Genomic DNA, 18,064 nt, shown 5'->3' with positions numbered 1-18,064 from the left:
AGAGTAAATCAGTGCATACTATCTCAAGATATAAAGCATTACATTGATATGCCACTAGAAGAAGCTTTTGAGAAGCTTCAATGTATTGTTTATGAACCAACTCACCTTCCCCAGACTTCATGGTGTGTGTCATTCCTTCAATTTTACAATGTTTCCAGGGAGTAACTAGAGGGAAAGTGATACTTTCTTCTACATGTTGCGATTGGAGAACTCTCATAAACTGTTGACGACGCAAAGCTTTCCCTTGTCGCCCAATCGATGGATTTTTTATTAGGACTTCTGGATAATACTTATGAAGAACCTACAAATAAACATCCGTGTTACTTAACAAATGAAACTAGGTGTAAACAGATGCAATGCATCACGAGAAAAAGAAAAGATCCAATGCAAGTTCTCCATTTGGTTAACCAAGGTAAAATAAGTTTTCAAGTCCAAATCAACTTTTTTGTTCATTGAAAAAACTCATTTAATAGAAATTATAAGTACATCAACGCACATCGGGAAATGAAAAGGCCAACAGAGAATGCACACCTACCAAATATATCAGGTTCACAGAGACCATCAGTGTAGTAAAAACCCGGCCATCTTACAAACTAGCTGACATAGGCTAGGGAAGAGAAATAGGAGAAAGAAAAGAGGAAGAATAGAGAAGAAGAGGGGAAGGAGGAAGAAGAAGAAATCTGGGGCGAAATTAGAGGGGACACTCTGTAATCAATCTTTATTCATCAAAAACTAAAAACTCTAATTCATGAGGCCTTTATATAGCAATTGAAATAAAATTCCATGAAAAATAAATAAATAAATTCCCTAATTCTAAATAAAATTGGAAAATAAAAGCCCTAAAACTAAATACCATAGAAATAAAAATCCTATAAACTAAATAACATGGCAATAAATCCCTAAAAGTCCTAATGGGCAAATATGCCTCTTATTTGGCCTACAATCCACATCATTAGCAGCCTCCCCATTTTTATTGGAGATCTCCCTACGATGAAAAAAAAAGGGAAGAAGAAGTTCCATCTCTTGAAATTTGGAGAAATGCCCCAAAGAAGGGAAGGAGAGATCAAAGAGGTTTTAGATTGAGTATGACTAAGACAGAGTATATGGAGTGCAACTTTAGTAATGTAAGGAGGCCGGACGAGGATGTAGTAAAGATGACTGGACAGGAGGTGACGCCGGATGGGCGTGCGATCGATAACGGCGATGACGATCCGAAAAAAAATAACAAAAGATAATTGTGGTGCTTAAAAGCTAACCCACGTCGGAGGGAAACTCCATGAAAGAAGTGTAAAAAACACATTTTCTCCACATGAAAGAAACACTTTCATTCAATATTTCAATGGTAAAAAATTAAGCTCCATTCCTCTTTCATTGATGTCCTTATAAAAGAAGTCTCTTACAGTCGAATTAAAATAGAAAGCAACTATTGAAATAGCATCCACACGTTCAATTGGTATGGAGTGCTATTTTAAAACTAAGAAAATATCTATGAACAACCACTTATAGAAACTATATAACTTTGAAAATAAAACTAAAGTCTACTTATGGTAGCAATAAAATTCTCTCCCAAATTATGTGTGCTGTCCATCTTGGATTGGCAAGTGATAAATTCAGCAGCACACTTTTAGATTCCTTCCATTCTCATCCAATTGGATCATAGCAACAACTAAGGAACTTGCCAATTTTAGCAATTGCAATCGTGCAATCTTGAAGGCTAAAAATAACAACTTTATTGTCCTCTCTTTATAGCTTATGGACAAAGATAGTAAGTTATTGCTCTTGGACAGCAACCACGTGAATAGGCTCCTGCATCAGGAGGTACCTAAGAGGGATATCTTTCGCGATCTTGGTTCGATTCTACATAAGAAGGAGAGATCAAAGAGGATGTTAACCATAGAATAAGAGAAAGTTGGTTGAAGTGGAAGCTTGCCTTAGGAGTTCTGTGCGACTGTAAAATCCCTACCAAATTGAAGGGAAAGTTTTATAAGACAGCTGTGAGGCCAGCCATGCTGTACGGCTCAGAATGTTGGGCCACTAAGAAGCAGCATGTGCATAAGATGAGTGTAGCGGAGATGCGAATGATTCGATGGATGTGCGGCCACACAAGGTTAGGTAGAATTAAAAATGAAGACATTCGTAAAAAAGTGGGGGGTGGCACCAATTGAGGAGAAGATGAGAGAGCACCGCTTAAGATGGTTTGGACATATCCAACGTAGGCCTTTGGATGCTCCGGTGAGAAGAGGCGACTCGTGCCAAATTGATGGAGTAAAGAGAGGTAGGGGCAGACCGAAAACAACTTAGGTAGAACAGTGAGGAAAAACTTAATAGTTAGGAAAATAACAGAGAACATGACCTTGGATAGGATAGAATGGAAGAAAATGATCCACGTAGAAGACCCCAACTAGAGCCGGGATTAGAGCAGGGTAGATTCCTTTCACCCTCTTCATGAATTTTTTCTAAAGGATTCATTTAGCCGACCCCAACTAGTTTGGGACAAAGGCTTTGTTGAGTTGAGTTGAGTTGAGCTCCAAAGAAGGGAAGTTTATCTATGAGCCACCTTAACATATTCTTCGAGAGATTGCCAAAACTACCAATTAGTTTGTTGATTTAATTGGCACTTTGTCGTCTATTAGAGTGAAGATAATAGCTTCTGACATCTCAAGAAAAAAGAAGTGTCTAATCTCCCCCAAGGTTTTAAATTTTGGTTTCGGTCATCAGTGAAACTGAAACATTTCAATTTACATTTCGGTTTTAGTACGAAATTTTGTAAAATCACAGAAATATTTCGGCACAAAATTACGGCCAAAATAGTTTTGCTTTTAATTTTTTTGCCCTTTTTAAGAAATATATTAAAGGAATCTTGTGGTTCTTCTCCTTTATGCAACTAGAGTTGATTTTTGTCAGGGTTTCTGTCGAAATGTCTTTGTTTTTTATCTGAAAAGTTGCATGTTTTGCATATTTCGATCGAAATATTAATGAAAACTTGAAATTTTGGTCGAAATTCCAAAATTTCAAGCAAAATCTTGTATTTTTTCATTTCGTTTTGGATTTCGTTTCGTTTCATTTCGTTCGAAATCAAAATGTTTCAGCCGAAGTTTAAAACCAAGATCTTCCCTTCATTTCAGTGGGGTAAGGATGCTCTAGATTCTTCTTTGGAAAAAGAAGCCTCCAAACTCGCCTTCTTCTCCTTAGTGAGAATATCGAACTCAATACCCTCCACAGATGTAAAGCATTTTTTTAAAAAAAGATTTATATGGCCCCTCCAGATCATTTTGAACATATAGTAGCACCATTGATCGAAAGCATTTCAAGGAGCTTTTCTTACCTCAAAAAGATGTGAAATGAAGGATGAAAGTTGTACTTCCATCACTATCTGCCAACTTAATCGCCCTCAATCTCTTCCTAAAATATCACTTCTTGCAACATGACCTTTAGCAACTCACGTCTAAGTCTAACCTTATCAAAATGATCCACAAAAGATAGAAAAGAGGGAAAGCCCTATTGAGAATCACAAATAGACGATGCCACGGGGATTAAACTATTCTAGCTTCTAGCCCCTAGGCTATCGAACACATATCTATACCAACCCTTTGATCATTCTTCTATCCTGAGCTTCAAAGAGAGAAAAATAATTGGAAAAATCATTTTTTATTTTTCTTCGGAAAAGATGAAACTCATTGTAGGAAGAAAAAGAATATAGTAATTTGCTCCAAAGGCAAACCAGCCAAAAAAACAACAGAGCAGGCATCTTGTCCTCATACACTAAATCCCTACAACAAAAAACACAATTTGCGCAAAGTGACAAAATCAATTGCAGCGGATTTTACAAGGGAGAAAGTTCTCTCACCATCTGAAAAGCAGCACGAAAAGCATGTACTTCAAAATTTTGAAGAGCAGCATCTTCAGTGAGACTTCTCCATCGCTCTGCACTCTGATAAATGTAAACAAGATCAGTGAAACTTTCTTTTGGTAGTGAACAGTCATAAATATGCATACAATTTCTAAATGTGCCTAACAGCTTGTGAGGTGGAAGTCAGCAAAAATATTCAACAAATTCCAATACAAGTGCATATTTTAATTGTTTTGAAATATTCAACAAATTCCAAATCAAGTGCATATTTTAAGGGTGATGATATCTCCCTCACCTCCCTCCACCACCCCCCCCCCCCACCCCCCCCCCCCGCGTGTAGTACACATCCGCCCCCCTTTTAACATGATTTGACGTCAAAATGCAGTAAAGTTGCCCACTCTGCATAGGGGGTGAAAATATTATCTCCCTATTTTAATTGTTTTGCATCAATCCCCTACAAAATGCCACGACAAACACACATCAGAGACAAAGTCTTCAACAGTTGGAAGAGTATGGCTATAATTGTTTTTTTTTTTTAACAAATGAGTTGTTATAAAGAGACGGATGGCAAAGCGAGTAGTAGAAATACATGAAAAAGCAAGCAGATAAAAGGAAAAGGAAACAAGGAAAAGATCAAGATGGGCATCCCATGGCAAAACATTAGTGTAGAGCATAACACACTGCAATTTGGTAGCCTATTAGCTAAATAGTTTTCTTCTCAATGGATATGGTAGGAAGACCGCCTAATATTCTTTAATAAATAAAAAATCCCTCTAAATAAGAATCTATATCTCCAAGGAGGGTGAGCTTTCCTTATACGCCAGTGGATTGTGTTGATGGAATCACCCTTCCCCAGAGCTTAACAGCTCTTCAATGAGAAGCAAGCCTGATTCCGTTCCACGCAGCACAAAGTCACAAACCTCAACCTTTGCCGCATCACAATCACCACAGCGACATGCAAACAAAATAAATTTCTGAGAATTACGATTGGAGAAGACATCTCTCTCTCTCTCTCTCTCTCTCTCTCTCTCTCTCTCTCTCTCTCTCTCTCTCTCTCTCTCTCTCTCTCTCTCTCCCCTTTGAACTGTAGAACTACCCAAATTAAGGGGCATACTATTGCCATCAAAATTTAACTTAATCCAACTTTTAGATAAGGGGGTCATATCTCAAGGAGGTGAATTTCACATTAATATGAATACAATTGCAAATAATGAGACATTAACTGAAACCCCCGCAAACCATTTTGACTTAGAAGCATGCTCAGAAACTTCAGCAATAATCCATTTAATTACCTTAATGATTGGGTTAGATTTATTATTAAAGATATGGTCATTCCGATCCTTCCACAATATCCAAATTGTAGAAGGGACAAGAATTCTCCATAAGCAATCAAGTCTCTTAATGTCCACTGGCTCATGCCTCCAATCTCATAGGGATTTGATCTAAGAAAATGATGAAGTGTCATGAGACACATTGAGCAGACCAAAGTAGCTCCAGATCCAAGTTGCCCTATAGCAGTGAATAAACAAAAGATCTGGGTTCTCCAGAGGAAACCACAATGCATACAATCCCAAAATTCACAAATATGTCTCTTACCAGTTGATCCCTAATAAGGATTTTACCATGAAGAAAACCAAAGGAAAGTTGTGGCTCTAGGGGACACGAGATCTCCATACAATGGGAATTCGCAGACCATGCGTAGGACTGTTGGCCTTTACATAAAAGGACTTAACGGAGAAGATCTCACTTTTCCCAATGGTAGAGACCAACCCATCATCATGGTCCATAAGAGAGAAACACTGCTGACACATCAACTTTGAAAGATGAGCAGACTCATTAGAAACTCAGAGGGATATGCCTTCTAGCAGACACGAGGTAATAATCTTATGATCCCTAACTCTCTCGACATGGTCTGCGATTGAGGCCCTGGGGTTGAGGGCACGAGCAAAAAGATTAGGAAAAGAATTGGCCAGAAGTACCATCTTAAATCCCATTTACTGTTAAGAATTATATGCACGTGATCTGAGATGAAACATTGGAGGATTCGTTGGAATGAATTCAGAAATATCTCTTCCCAATTCCAACGAGAGGACATGGTTGAGCCTATACAAAACAGGGTTTTACTTGGCTATTGGACCATGTGAGTTTCCTACCTGGAAGAGGAAGGTCAACCAAATCCACCGTTGGCGGTCCAGATGACGATCAATCATCCGATATTCTATACCTCCAATATGGAGAATAATCTGTCGAAGAATCTAAGTAGTAAGCCCACTCCAAGATGAGTGCTCTCCTATTCCGACTTCCCCAGAGCCTCCGGTAGCACAGCCGAGACAGGGACGGGTTCTCTGCCCCTGCGGGGATGGAGCGACAGAAGTCTTGAGAATCCAAGATAAGGTTACGGCGAGACGAGCTGTTGATCATTACAATAGGTGTCAAGTGGAAGTGCGGTGATGTATGCAGCTGAGGCATCCTACCTAGCCTCCTCCGTCCCTCGGACCAACAAGGGGTAGTACAGGAATATTCACTTGTTGTCCATCAACTACGCCTTTCCACCTGATCTTAGGCCCTAACTCACCTTCCATGGACGAACCTTGCGGAGGAACCCTTCGGTTTTCAGGGCATTGGATTATGAAATCACCCTTCCATTCTGGGGTGACAGAGGGATCGTACCATTCGAGCCTTTTTTTTTTCATGCTTTTCCCGGAGGTCTAGAGAAAGCAGCAATCCATAGGATTTCCCTAATCCTCCCTTCCCGAAAGGAAGAACGTGAAATTCTTTTTTCCTTTCCGCAGGGACCAGGAGATTGGATCTAGCCATAAGAAGATTCGGATCGAATCGGAAATCGTATCGTAAGAATTTTTCAGATTTATATATAAAAATGAGAAGAAAAAAAATTTGAATGGCAAAAATGAGAAAATATATTAAAAGGGATTTGATACCGTCCATCGCAAAAGGCATTTCGCGGATGGTCTGTTGCCTCTGTGGCTGCTGTCAGATGCAACAAACCATCCACGAAATGCCTTTTGCGATGGATGCTATCAAATAGCGAAATGCCTTTTGCGATGGATGCTAGCAAATCTCATATTAAAATATATAAAAAAGTTTCAAAACAAGAATAAAATGAGTAATTATCTATTTTTCGTTTAAAACTATTACATTAAATTAAATATAAAATAAGGAGGAGAAGGGGTTATAGGTTATAAGTTGGTAACAAGTAGAAAAGACGAGGATGAGGAGAATGAAAGAAGAGGAGAAAAAGGGTTTATATACAATTTATTTCTAATCGCAAAGGGTTCACCATAGAAAAACAAGTAAAAAAAAAAGCGAACCGCGCGATTTTTACAAAAAACGATTCTTCATTCCGATTTGAATCGTTTTACCTACGATTCGATTTGAATCGTGCGTTTTTAACAACATTGATCACAACCACAATACCAGGACCAAAAGAAAAAGACGATATAAGAACAGATAGTTCAGTCAATAGAACTTCTATCTCCAGTTTAGCAAAAGGAGCATGTTGAAATAATTAGACACAAAAAAGTGCTACTAGTATAATTGCAACGGAATGGCAGATACATACATAACCAGATTCCCTCCATGGACCAACCTCCGCTACTATTCCTAGTCACCTTTCTGTTAATTTTGGTTACAGTTTCAAACTTTCAATTAAAGAGCACATTCAGCATGGTTACATTCTGATTGCCATCTCAGAGTAAGTTGAAAACTTACAGTTAATGAATAATTAAAATGTTTTATTTATTATGCAATGTCAGCAACAACTAAATAAATAACAAAAGAATAATCTTAACCCAATAAAGGGAGGCCCAGTGCAAGAGGCTCCCACCAATGCGGGTTCTGGGGAGAGTTAGATGTATGCAGCTTTACCCCTGCTTTGCAGAGAGGCCAATATTATTCAAAAAAAAAATCTAAACCCAAATGCATACCTGACAAGCAAGATCACGTGCATTTTTGCCGAGTAACAAGCCAGTCAATTTAGTGCTAGCACTCATTGGAAACCCGCATAGGAAGCTGGTATTCCCAGAGCATTCTTCAGGTAGCAAGTTGTAACAGCACCCAATGCTGACCAGTGCTTTAACTTCTTTGCAATCCAAAAAAGTCCTGGCCCAATAGGATGATCCAAGATGTGAGATAGAAGATAGATATCAATAAAGTGAAAAACAAAAAATTAGGCTGAAAACTATACTGCATGATACCATCATTTTAAAAAGGGAAAGAAATGATCATTGGAAATAAGCCCCTCAATAAATTAAAACAACACTAAGGGCAGCATGTTTGGCAGCCATGCAAAAATTTCATGGAATATTTGTGGGTCAGTTGTGAGAGGTGGACAGAGAGGGAGAGACTTGAGATGATGGGAGTGAGAGGAGCATGAAAAGCCCTAGGAAAACAGTGGGGGGAAACAATTTGAAGTAGTGTATTATTTTTCACTGTTTCGTAGGGGTTTCTCATGCCCTCTCCCCTGAGACACATCAATTCTCTCCACAGTTTCAAAACTCCCCCGCGTCATCGTGGACTCCCCCAAGTCGACTATCTCTTACCTTGGCTATGTTAGAATCTGAGTCCACATTTTTCCCTATAAAGTCAATCAAAACTCCTTTGACTCTCCCTAGTTATGACCGTGTCCACTGAGTACTAAGCCACGCCAACTGACTACTCGACCGCGTCGTGCCGAGTCGACTAGGATTTGCTTCGGCCGTTTTTGAAACAGTAACTCTCTCCCCTTGTCCTTATCAGCTCATCTTTTATAGTTGGGCCCACAAATGTTCCATGGAATAAGTTTTCATGGTTTCCAAACATGCCCTAAGGTATGGAACTAGAAAATTATTCAAAATTTTCGGGATTAACCTAATCATGGTCACTGAAAGATCCCCACAAGCATGAAGCCCGGCAAGAACCAACGAAGACTCATTTCTCCGCTGAATATGCGAAGAAGGTTGATTTCCCCTATTCGCATCTGAACCTTCGAAATTGGGTGCTTCAAAATTTTTTTCCATCAAAGCTTTCAGTGTGTCACTAGACAGAACATGACAGGTGACTGCCTGTGGCACATTCAAATGTTTGTTTCCTGTTCTGACAATTGAATTTGATGGAAATCATTAGAAATAGAAAGCATGGAAAAAAGTGCCGGATTTCAGGAATAGGCTCCTTGAATAGATGGCTTGCCATGTTGAGATTTACGCATTTGAGCTGCAAAATGTCTCTTAATTCGCTCACCACGTGCACTTGTGACAGTTCCATGGTGCGAAGACGCATCAATAGCTATTACAGAAAGCTGGTATTCAAAGGATAGTACTTGCGCAAGATATCCCTAATAACATCATTAAGAAAACCAGAATTTGTGAAGATTTAATATGTTGTAAGCATGGATTCAATTTAGGTTTTGGACCCTACCGAACGATTTTATTTTATTTTAATTTTGGTCATTTCTGCTGAAATGCAGAAATGACCCAGTTTCTTCTTTCTTTTTTCTTGAATGGTAAAGTTTTCATTAATAGGACCGAGATGGTCAAAAAAAAAAAGAAATGAAAATAAAACATTTCATCTGAAACTTATGCTGAAATGACCCAGTTTCACCCAAAATTTATGCCGAAATCTGAAATTTTTGGACCAAAATTTCGGATTTTGGTCGAAATTTAAAACCATGATTGTGAGCAGAGAAATATAAAGGTTCATGACAGGATACAAAGACTTACAACAGAAACAGCATGAAAATTTTCAAGTGAAATGAACAGTATCATGGGCGGAGAATAGGCAAATGGATTTTCAAATGTAGAAATCTGATGCGAACAGGGAGAACAAATAATGCCATACCTGACCAGCGCCAACATCAATTATTGTCTGGGCACCAACACCATTTGCAACAGCACTGACAACTGCAGACATGATTTCTACCTGTTCCACTAAAATGTATTACATTGAATAACATGTCTATTTCTACATGTTCCACTAAATAGTACTACATTGAATAATTTATGTCTAACATCTTAAACCGATTTAATTGTGAATAAACAAAATATTGAAGTGAATATGCTAGCAAAATACCTCAAAAGTATGGCTTCTAGTTCTCCATTAAAAAAGTAATTAGAAGAGTACACCAACATAAATTAAAATAAATGAAACAAAATATTGGCCATTAAGAAAAACCAAATACGTACTTCATGTTTTTTCTTCAGGTTCATGCCTTGGGCAAGAACACTACCAAGTGATGCTACATGCAAATCCGGTAACATCTGCAAGAAACTAAAGTCAGCCAATGTAGGGTTACCAAATTTTTCCAAGCAACAGATAATGCAGCAGAACTAAACCACATGACAATTGCATGGTATCTATCTACATACATACATGCATGCATACATACATGCATACATACATATGTACACACAAGAACACTACCAACTGAAGTTGCATGAAAGGCTCTTAACATTTGCAAGAAATTGAAGTGGAGCCAATATAGAGGAGTTAGCAAATTTTTCCAACCCAACAAATAATGCAGCAAAACCATACATGACAATTGTTGGTGCAAACCTAGAGTTCGTAGACAAATTGTATGGTAACTTTAGGAGCATAAAATAGGTTCTAATACGACAAAACAGCATCATGCATTCTCAAAACAAAATAAACAGCAAGTAATAATTGAATGACAGCTACGTTTTTACATATTAAAATCTTTAGAATTATATAATCAATAGAAATCAAATCAACCAAGTGAGTTCCAAACAATAAGTTATAAATCAGGGAAGTCAGTTCACTAAGCAATCAAAACAAATCTCTAATCAGGTTTGTCAAACAAAACATAGTTATAAAAGTCTACCCAACCATGCCCAATATGATGTCCAACAAGGTAAGGGGATAATGGTGATGATATGAAAAGGTTACAGTGTTTAGGTAACATGGGTAGGACTGGTTAGGGCAAAGAAAGGCGTAACGCTAAGGAGGAAAGGTTCAAACGGAAAATATGGGTAAGCTGTAATGAATAAAAGTGTCGGTGATCCGTACTTGGTGGAGTCCTGGGCCTCTCAGGCCTCGGTCGTCCAACTATAGGTGGCCTCCAAGAGAAGAGAGAGATACCTAGTGTGGCAAGAAGTTGTTGATCTCACCCTAAAGAGAGAAAGCGAGGCAGAATAGAGAAAAACAGTGAAGGCTGGCAACACTAGAAAAACGACAACAAGAGGGAAATATGTGGTCCTGCAACAACAACCAACAACTGAACAATGAAGGGACAAGAGGAATATAAGGGCTGCAATAGCAGCAAATAATAGAAGAAAATGGGGGAAAGGGGTACCAACAAAGTTCGATTTTGGAGAAGAACAATCATTGTGGGAATAAACAAGCGGTACAAAAATTACGTTACGTCCATGGTTTTAAATTTCGGCTGAAAATATTCGATTTCAACCACTGCCGAAACGAAATCCACTTGGATTCGGAAAATTACAAGATTTCGCCCAAATTTCAGGATTTCATCAGAAATTTAGAGATTTTGCCTGAAATTTCAAGATTTCACCTAAAATTTCGGTATTTCATTAATCTTCCGGTCGAAATAAATAGAACATGAAAATTTTCATATAAAAAAAGCAAACATTTTGACGAAAACCCTGTCAAAAATCGAAGGATTAGGATGATCCTACAGAGATGGTTTTTTGGGCACGCCCTATCTATGTTAGGGCCCATCAGATGAATGGTTTGGATCACCCAAACAATGTGGGCCCACCCTATTTCTGGTCGACGGACTAGATAACTTATCTAGTCCGACAAACTAGAAAATGTGAGCCTGCACACGAGTGCAGAAACAGGGTGGGGGCCCACATTTTTTGGGGGTCCCAAGCATTCACTTGGAAGGCCCTTCCATGGATAGGGTGTGGCCCAAAAATCAGCCCCATTGGATCATCCTAACCCTGCCATTTGTGGAGAGGAAAATGGGCAGAAACATGAACACGGATTCGAAAGATGGTACACAGAAAATTCTCATATAAAATTACTACAAACAAAATACATGAAAAAGGATGCGAAGAATAAAAAGTAAAAATAAAGGATGGGAAGAATGTGCATTACCATTTGTAACGAACCTGGCTCTCGAGGAAGAACAAGAGACCTCAAAGTGAGAATAAATTCTTGAAGTGAAGCAGGCCAATCATCCTAGTATGAAAACTAATAAAATATAAGTACCAGACCATTAAAGAAATAATTTTAAAAAAAAAACCCCGACAAAATATGTTCAGATGGGAAGATTAAGAGAAAATGCACATATGATCATCGCATATACATGAATTAATGAACTTCTTTTTCATTCTTTAATTGTGGGACAAAAACCACCAGCCATTGTTGATATTTTTATGTTTAATTCTTAAAATAAAAGCTTTTCAGATAGATTTCATATGCTTGGGCCTTATTTGATACACAATGTATTATTTTATTGTGATATTCTTTGTCGCACATACAAGATGTTAGATATTGTAAGTACAAGCAAAATTCTTTTTATGAGATTCTTTTCCATTGAATTGCAACATAGCTTAAATGATACCTTTTCATATAATGCCTTAGATTTTCTGCATGTGCAATAAAAGAAAATTATCTAGAAAAATAGTTGGCCCCAAAAATATAACATTGCACATCAAATGGCCCAATGGAAAAAAAAAATGAGAGACCATTTCCTAATTTCTACAAAAAATCATAAAACCTTTTCACATAAAATCCATTCAATAAAAAAAAAAAAAAAACCCTTTTTCACAGAAAATGATCTCACCTGTTGAAACAAGTAACAGGCAAACAGTGAGGTACCTTAGGTATTCTCAACTAAAATTCTTTTCTTTATGCCTTGATTGAAGGAATAACATGATATTATGCATGAACGAATTTATAAAGCATGGGTCTGATGAGCAAATATCTAAGTAATAAATTGTTCACTCAAGCATCAAATTATATATATGGAGTAGAAGAAGAAGTACTTGAACAATTCCAGAGGGAATTTTGAGAAGATTATCAGCGGATTCTTCTCGGAGACAATCGATCCATTCCTTATCAAGTGATTCCCACAATCTATCCTGCAAGAATAAAAGAATTAGAAACGAAGCGTAAAAAAAAATTAGGAAATTAGGGTTTCGTATACGAAATGGATGGAATGAGGGGAGGAAAATAGACCTTGAAGAAATTGACGACATGAGCGTTGAGAAGAGATTTGAAAGGTTTAAGGAAATCTGAAATGGCGTTAATCCATTCTAGGGTTTGGGTTGCACTCTCGCATGAATATTTGCAAGGGCGAGCCATTTGAGACAAGGGGGAGATTTGTGCTCTTGTACGAGAAGTCTGTACTGTAGGTGCTGTTGCTTGTATATTTTGTGAGGGGGAAATGGGGTGAAGTACTCGAAGGGGCGCACGATAGATGCCCGCGACGTTTACTGGTGTGTTACTAGTGTTACCCGAACGAAAACCTTCCCATCAAGAACAGAAAACAGATTAAAATTCAATCAAGAGGTACGCAAGACTCACAGTCGCCCTAACGCCCTTGCAGAGACGGTGCATAGGGTCAAAATCCATTTAAGTTGGCGCACAAAATTAAGATGCGTTTAATGAAATTTGTCCAATAGGGGACCCTTTTGTGAGGGTGCAACTCGGGTTGGGTTGAGTTTTAGTCGGGTTCGGGTTGACTTTTCCCAACCCAGTCGGGTTCGAGTTGAGGGTTTGGCAACCCGACCCAAGTGAAACCCGACATTTTTTATAATTTTTTATTTTTTAAGCTTAAAAACTCGGGTTGGCTTGGGTTGAAGTCGGGTCGGAAAAATGGGTTCCACGGGTAGAATCGGGTTGAACCTCGTTGGGTTGGAAATCGGGTCGGGTCGAGTTCGGGTTCGATAAATGGTTTTCTCAGGTCGGGTTCGCCTCAACCGGAGTTGCACCCCTACTTTTGTCCTATTTTTTTGTTAGAAAACTTGGCTCCAGGCAGGTCTGGAGGAACTTCCTCCAACCCCCTGCTGCTATTCTTAGGGGTGGCCAGAACCGAAGAACCGAACCGGAACCGAACTGTAAAAAAATATTTTTGGTCCGGTTCGGTTCCACTGATGAAGAACCGAAATTATTCGGTTCGGTTCCGGGTCTAATGTTCGCGGTTTGGTTCCGGAACCGAAGAACCGAACTTTGAATATATATATAATATTTTTATATTTCTAATATACATATACTTAATAATATAAATTACTTATAATATTAATAAGTAATAGTTAATACTATTCTTATAATAAGAAAGTAACTTATATTATAACTTTAATTAAAAGTTTTTATAAATTATAATTAATAATTAATAATTAGCCATTAGAACCGAAGAACCGGACCGAACCGATTATGTTCGGTCCGGTTCGGTTCGGTCCTACTGTGTACTACGGTTCGGTTCGGTTCTTACGGTTCATGGAACCGAGAACCGAAAAAAAAGGAACCGAGAACTGAACCGGTTGGCCACCCCTAGCTATTCTAGTAGCAAGGGGTGTAGAAATATCAATTCCTTCTGAAAATAAAAAGTAAGCATGGAATTGATATTTCTACACCCCTTGCTATTAGAGGGTTTGGAGGAAGCTCCTCCACAACGGTCTGGGGCCAAGTTTTAATTTTTATTGTATTTTTTTTTTGCAAGGGCACCTGTGAATCGAGCATTCCTCTTAAATCAATTTAATTAGGTGGGATTTGCTAGTGTCCATCGCAAAAGGCATTTCACGTATGGGCTGGTGCATGTGAGAGCAGCCGCCTCAAAAATGAAGACAGAATCTGCTGAAAAGTGAGTCTGTGTAGTTGCCTCACAAGCAACAGCCCATCGGCGGAATGCCTTCCGCGATGGACACTAGCAAATCCCTAATTAAATTGTCAAAGCTATAATTATGATAGTTTTTAGAGGAATGATACAGTGAAGGGTGCCCTTGCAAAAACCAGCTTAGAGGGCACCCCGTTGGTCATAACACTATTAAAATGCGGCAGAAATAGAGAGCAATAAAGGTACAATAAATGAATTTTCTTATGAAGGATCAATGGGGGTCCGCAATTTTTGAAAGGGCGCCATTCAGTTTATCATTCTTCTAGTTTTTATATGGCGGTGTAGCCGAAATAGTATTGTGGGGCCCACATGAATCTATCACCTAAACCATTCGGCTTTTTATCACTGTTGTAATATGGCCATGACCCAGAATGGGGCCATCTTATGAACCTAGCCCTTCGATTTATGGAGCTTTTCTAAAGTGTGCCATCCAGAAATGAAAAGGTTAAGATCATCCTATGGCCTCCGTTTTTTCGGGAATGCTGATCTACGGTGGGGGGCCTAAAAATGAATGGTTCAAATCATCCACTCATATTGGCCCCGCTTTTCTTTTGGGATTAGCATGAGTGCTCCCCATATAATAACTAGGGCTCTGCTAGGTAATTTCATGAAGGCTTTTGCCACTCGTTAAGGTGCATTGAAAATGTAAATTTATTGCATAGGGATTAAGAGTTTTACATGGCTTTTGAGTCTTTTTTACCAAACAATGTGTAGATTTACAAAACCCTTAATGCCAGCCATTCGCAGCAAAGTGAATGGGTTAATCTTGGGTAGTCATGAGAGAGGTCAAATCGACTCTAATTGTAAAATAAATAAAACTTGACTACTCTGTCGGCTTAAAATACAGTGAGGGCCCACATTATTTGGGTGATGCAAACCATTCATTTGATGGGCCCTGGCATAGATAAGGTATGCCCAAAAAATCAGTTCCGTAGGATCATCCCACCCCTTCGATTTGTGGAGGTTAAAATGGACTGGTATAAACCTTAACAAATCTGCCCATTTTTACCTCCATAGTTCGAAGGTAAAATAGGCAGATTTGTGAAGGTCTATACCTGTCAATTTTAACCTCCACAAATCGAAGGGTTAGGAACTTAGGAAGCTCCTATGGAGCTGATTTTTTAGCCACACCCTATCTATGTATTATTTTTTAAGCTTTATCAAAGAAATTTTTGTGTATTATTGTTTTTAAGTTAATATCGCCACCGTAATCACATGGATCAGACATGCAAAAATACTGAGCATAAACCATCAGAAAAACTGCTATTCCGGAATTTCAGAATATGGAAAAAATATGAAGAATGTCTAAAAACAGCAAAAATACATCAATTCAAGCCATAAAGCTTGTGACTTTGTGAGTGATTCTTCGCCTATTAAATACATTCGAAATTAGTTGTATTTAATTTAGGAAAATGATTTCAGCACAAACATGTTTTGAATCTTTTGATAACATGCGCTCATGTATCATGTCTTCTAGTATTTAATTGTCTCTTAGGTGTTTTTTGGGAACCGTAATAACCCTTCTATAGCTCTTTAAATGCTAAAATTAGCACGACGAAAGTGCGCGAGTCTCAAAGTTTCGATCGTAACTCTCAAAATACTTGGAATTTTTAAAATCCGTTTATTTAGTTGTAAAGTAGACTTCAACAGCTTCGAGTGTGCAGAAATTTCATTGAATTCCGAGTTGAATTTAGTGATTTATGGGCATTTTATCAGCAATAGGTCAGAAATCAGCACGACGAAAGCGCACAAGTCTCACTATTTCGGTCATAACTCTCAAAATACTTAAAAAATTTCACCTCTGTTTCTTTCGTTGTAAAGTAGAGTTCAACTGCTTCGAGTTAGCGTAAATTTCACTGAATTCTGAGTTTAGTTCACCCCAAAGTGTTCCCGGACCGCATGCATACATCCATAAGTAACTTAGTGCAACATGGCAAATTTCATTGAAACGAATAAGCAAAGAAAAGAAAAACGGGTCTTTATGCGTATTTAAGAGATTGTCTTCAGGCTGAAGAGAGTCCACATGAGTTCGTTGAGGTGTCTACCCTAAACCCTAAACCAAGCCTATAGTATTTGCGACTTGACTATAGTATAGGTCAGATGTGTCCGTGAGCAGTAAGCAGCAGATCTCCCCCTTTTTCTTGGGAAAGCTGGTGGCCCTTTGGGCGTGTGAATTCTTTCAAGGGGCCTGATTCGACATTGTTGTTTACTCTGATCCGGTCGAGGTGGTTTTCGTTTACCAACGAGCAGGTGGTCTAAGTTCCTATGACCGAGTCTTTCTGGGGGCAGTGAAAATATCAACTCCCTTAATTTAATGCCTTTAAATTACCTTTTGACAGTCTTGTAGACACATCAACCAACAAAGCTGGCGCAGCTTGGTTCACCATCTCCAATCTTAAGAAATTGGAAATTGCGCTTGAAACAACTGAAGCAACCCATCCCATTGAAAAATAAAATCAATCAAAGGTCACGGGCATGGAAAGCCCACAAAACACGATACCAAGAATGGCCTCGTTTGTGAGGGAGGCACAAATCTCAATGGGAAGAGCCTCGGAAAAGATGATAAGTTGGGTTTAGATTACTCATTTCCTCGTTGCATTCTATTCCTACGTTCCACACCACTACTGCTATCTAGCCCTCTATATCCTATTCGGCTATTCTTGAAAGGAAAAGATACCCCATGTGACAGCCAACAGACAAGGCCACCCAAAGCACAACGCAAAAGACAATGTAAAGAAAGGTTTCACAAGATATAGAAGGAGGACTGGATATCCAAAGAAAAGAATAATCTTGTAAAAAGCCTTCACAAAGGTGGGTAGAAAACTCTTGAAAGGGGCCTAAATAACCATACGGTCCATACATATGTAATGAATTTTTGAACCAGCCAGGCGTAAACTATTAAACATTATTTCATATAAGGTTAGAGTAAGTAAGCATCTTATAATTATAATGTCAGCTACACAAGTCAAATCTCTTTCCACGTTAGAGAAAAGTAAGAGATAAAGAGGACAATACAGAGCTTAAACATGGATTTAGCTTATGAAAATGTTGAGACTCTGAAGATGGAATCTCATCAGAACTCGACCGTCAATAAGCATCTTGCTTTCACCACTGCCCTAGATACCAGACGACAACAACCGAGTGAAAAAAAAGAATAAAACACTTGCCATTGAGAATCCTGTCACTCGAAAAACTAAAACTACAATGAAAAGGAAACAGACGAAAGTTCCTTGTAAATCCATGAATGTTTATATAATTTAATATTCATGAAGCTTTATTCGCATCTTGGTTTTTGAATTTGAAGACAGAACGGATCAAACCCAACGGGCGAGTTTAAGCAATATACATCTTTCAAAATCTATGAAGCGCCCATAGCAGCAAAAAACAGAGGAAGAAACAGA

The 18,064-nt window shown here is 38.5% G+C and overlaps 1 protein-coding gene across 6 annotated transcripts in view; it reads right to left on the bottom strand.

The window, feature by feature from the left end:
• Positions 1–13,416, bottom strand: part of LOC143884741 (S-adenosyl-L-methionine-dependent methyltransferases superfamily protein) — a 29,754-nt gene extending 16,338 nt beyond the window's left edge. For 4 of the 6 annotated variants that reach the window (XM_077388496.1, XM_077388495.1, XM_077388497.1 and 1 more), the window contains exons 1-10: positions 13,007–13,416; positions 12,814–12,909; positions 11,921–12,004; positions 10,027–10,101; positions 9,683–9,763; positions 9,035–9,179; positions 8,717–8,936; positions 7,795–7,969; positions 3,848–3,931; positions 106–301 (exon numbers count right to left, since the gene is read on the bottom strand). In XM_077388496.1, coding sequence (XP_077244611.1) covers positions 106–301; positions 3,848–3,931; positions 7,795–7,969; positions 8,717–8,936; positions 9,035–9,179; positions 9,683–9,763; positions 10,027–10,101; positions 11,921–12,004; positions 12,814–12,909; positions 13,007–13,132 — 1,282 coding nt within the window. In that variant the 5' untranslated portion in view covers positions 13,133–13,416. Of the gene's footprint in view, positions 1–105; positions 302–3,847; positions 3,932–7,794; positions 7,970–8,716; positions 8,937–9,034; positions 9,180–9,682; positions 9,764–10,026; positions 10,102–11,920; positions 12,005–12,813; positions 12,910–13,006 lie in introns of those variants that run through there. The other 2 variants (XM_077388498.1, XM_077388499.1) reach the window with 2 other exon arrangements.
• Between the last annotated feature and the right edge of the window lie 4,648 nt (positions 13,417–18,064).

This window comes from Tasmannia lanceolata, unplaced genomic scaffold, assembly GCF_043159265.1.
Source record: "Tasmannia lanceolata isolate RefF3 unplaced genomic scaffold, GAP_Taslan_0.1 ptg000008l, whole genome shotgun sequence".
NCBI classification, from domain to species: domain Eukaryota; kingdom Viridiplantae; phylum Streptophyta; class Magnoliopsida; order Canellales; family Winteraceae; genus Tasmannia; species Tasmannia lanceolata.
This window is presented reverse-complemented; position numbering and strand designations above follow the sequence as displayed.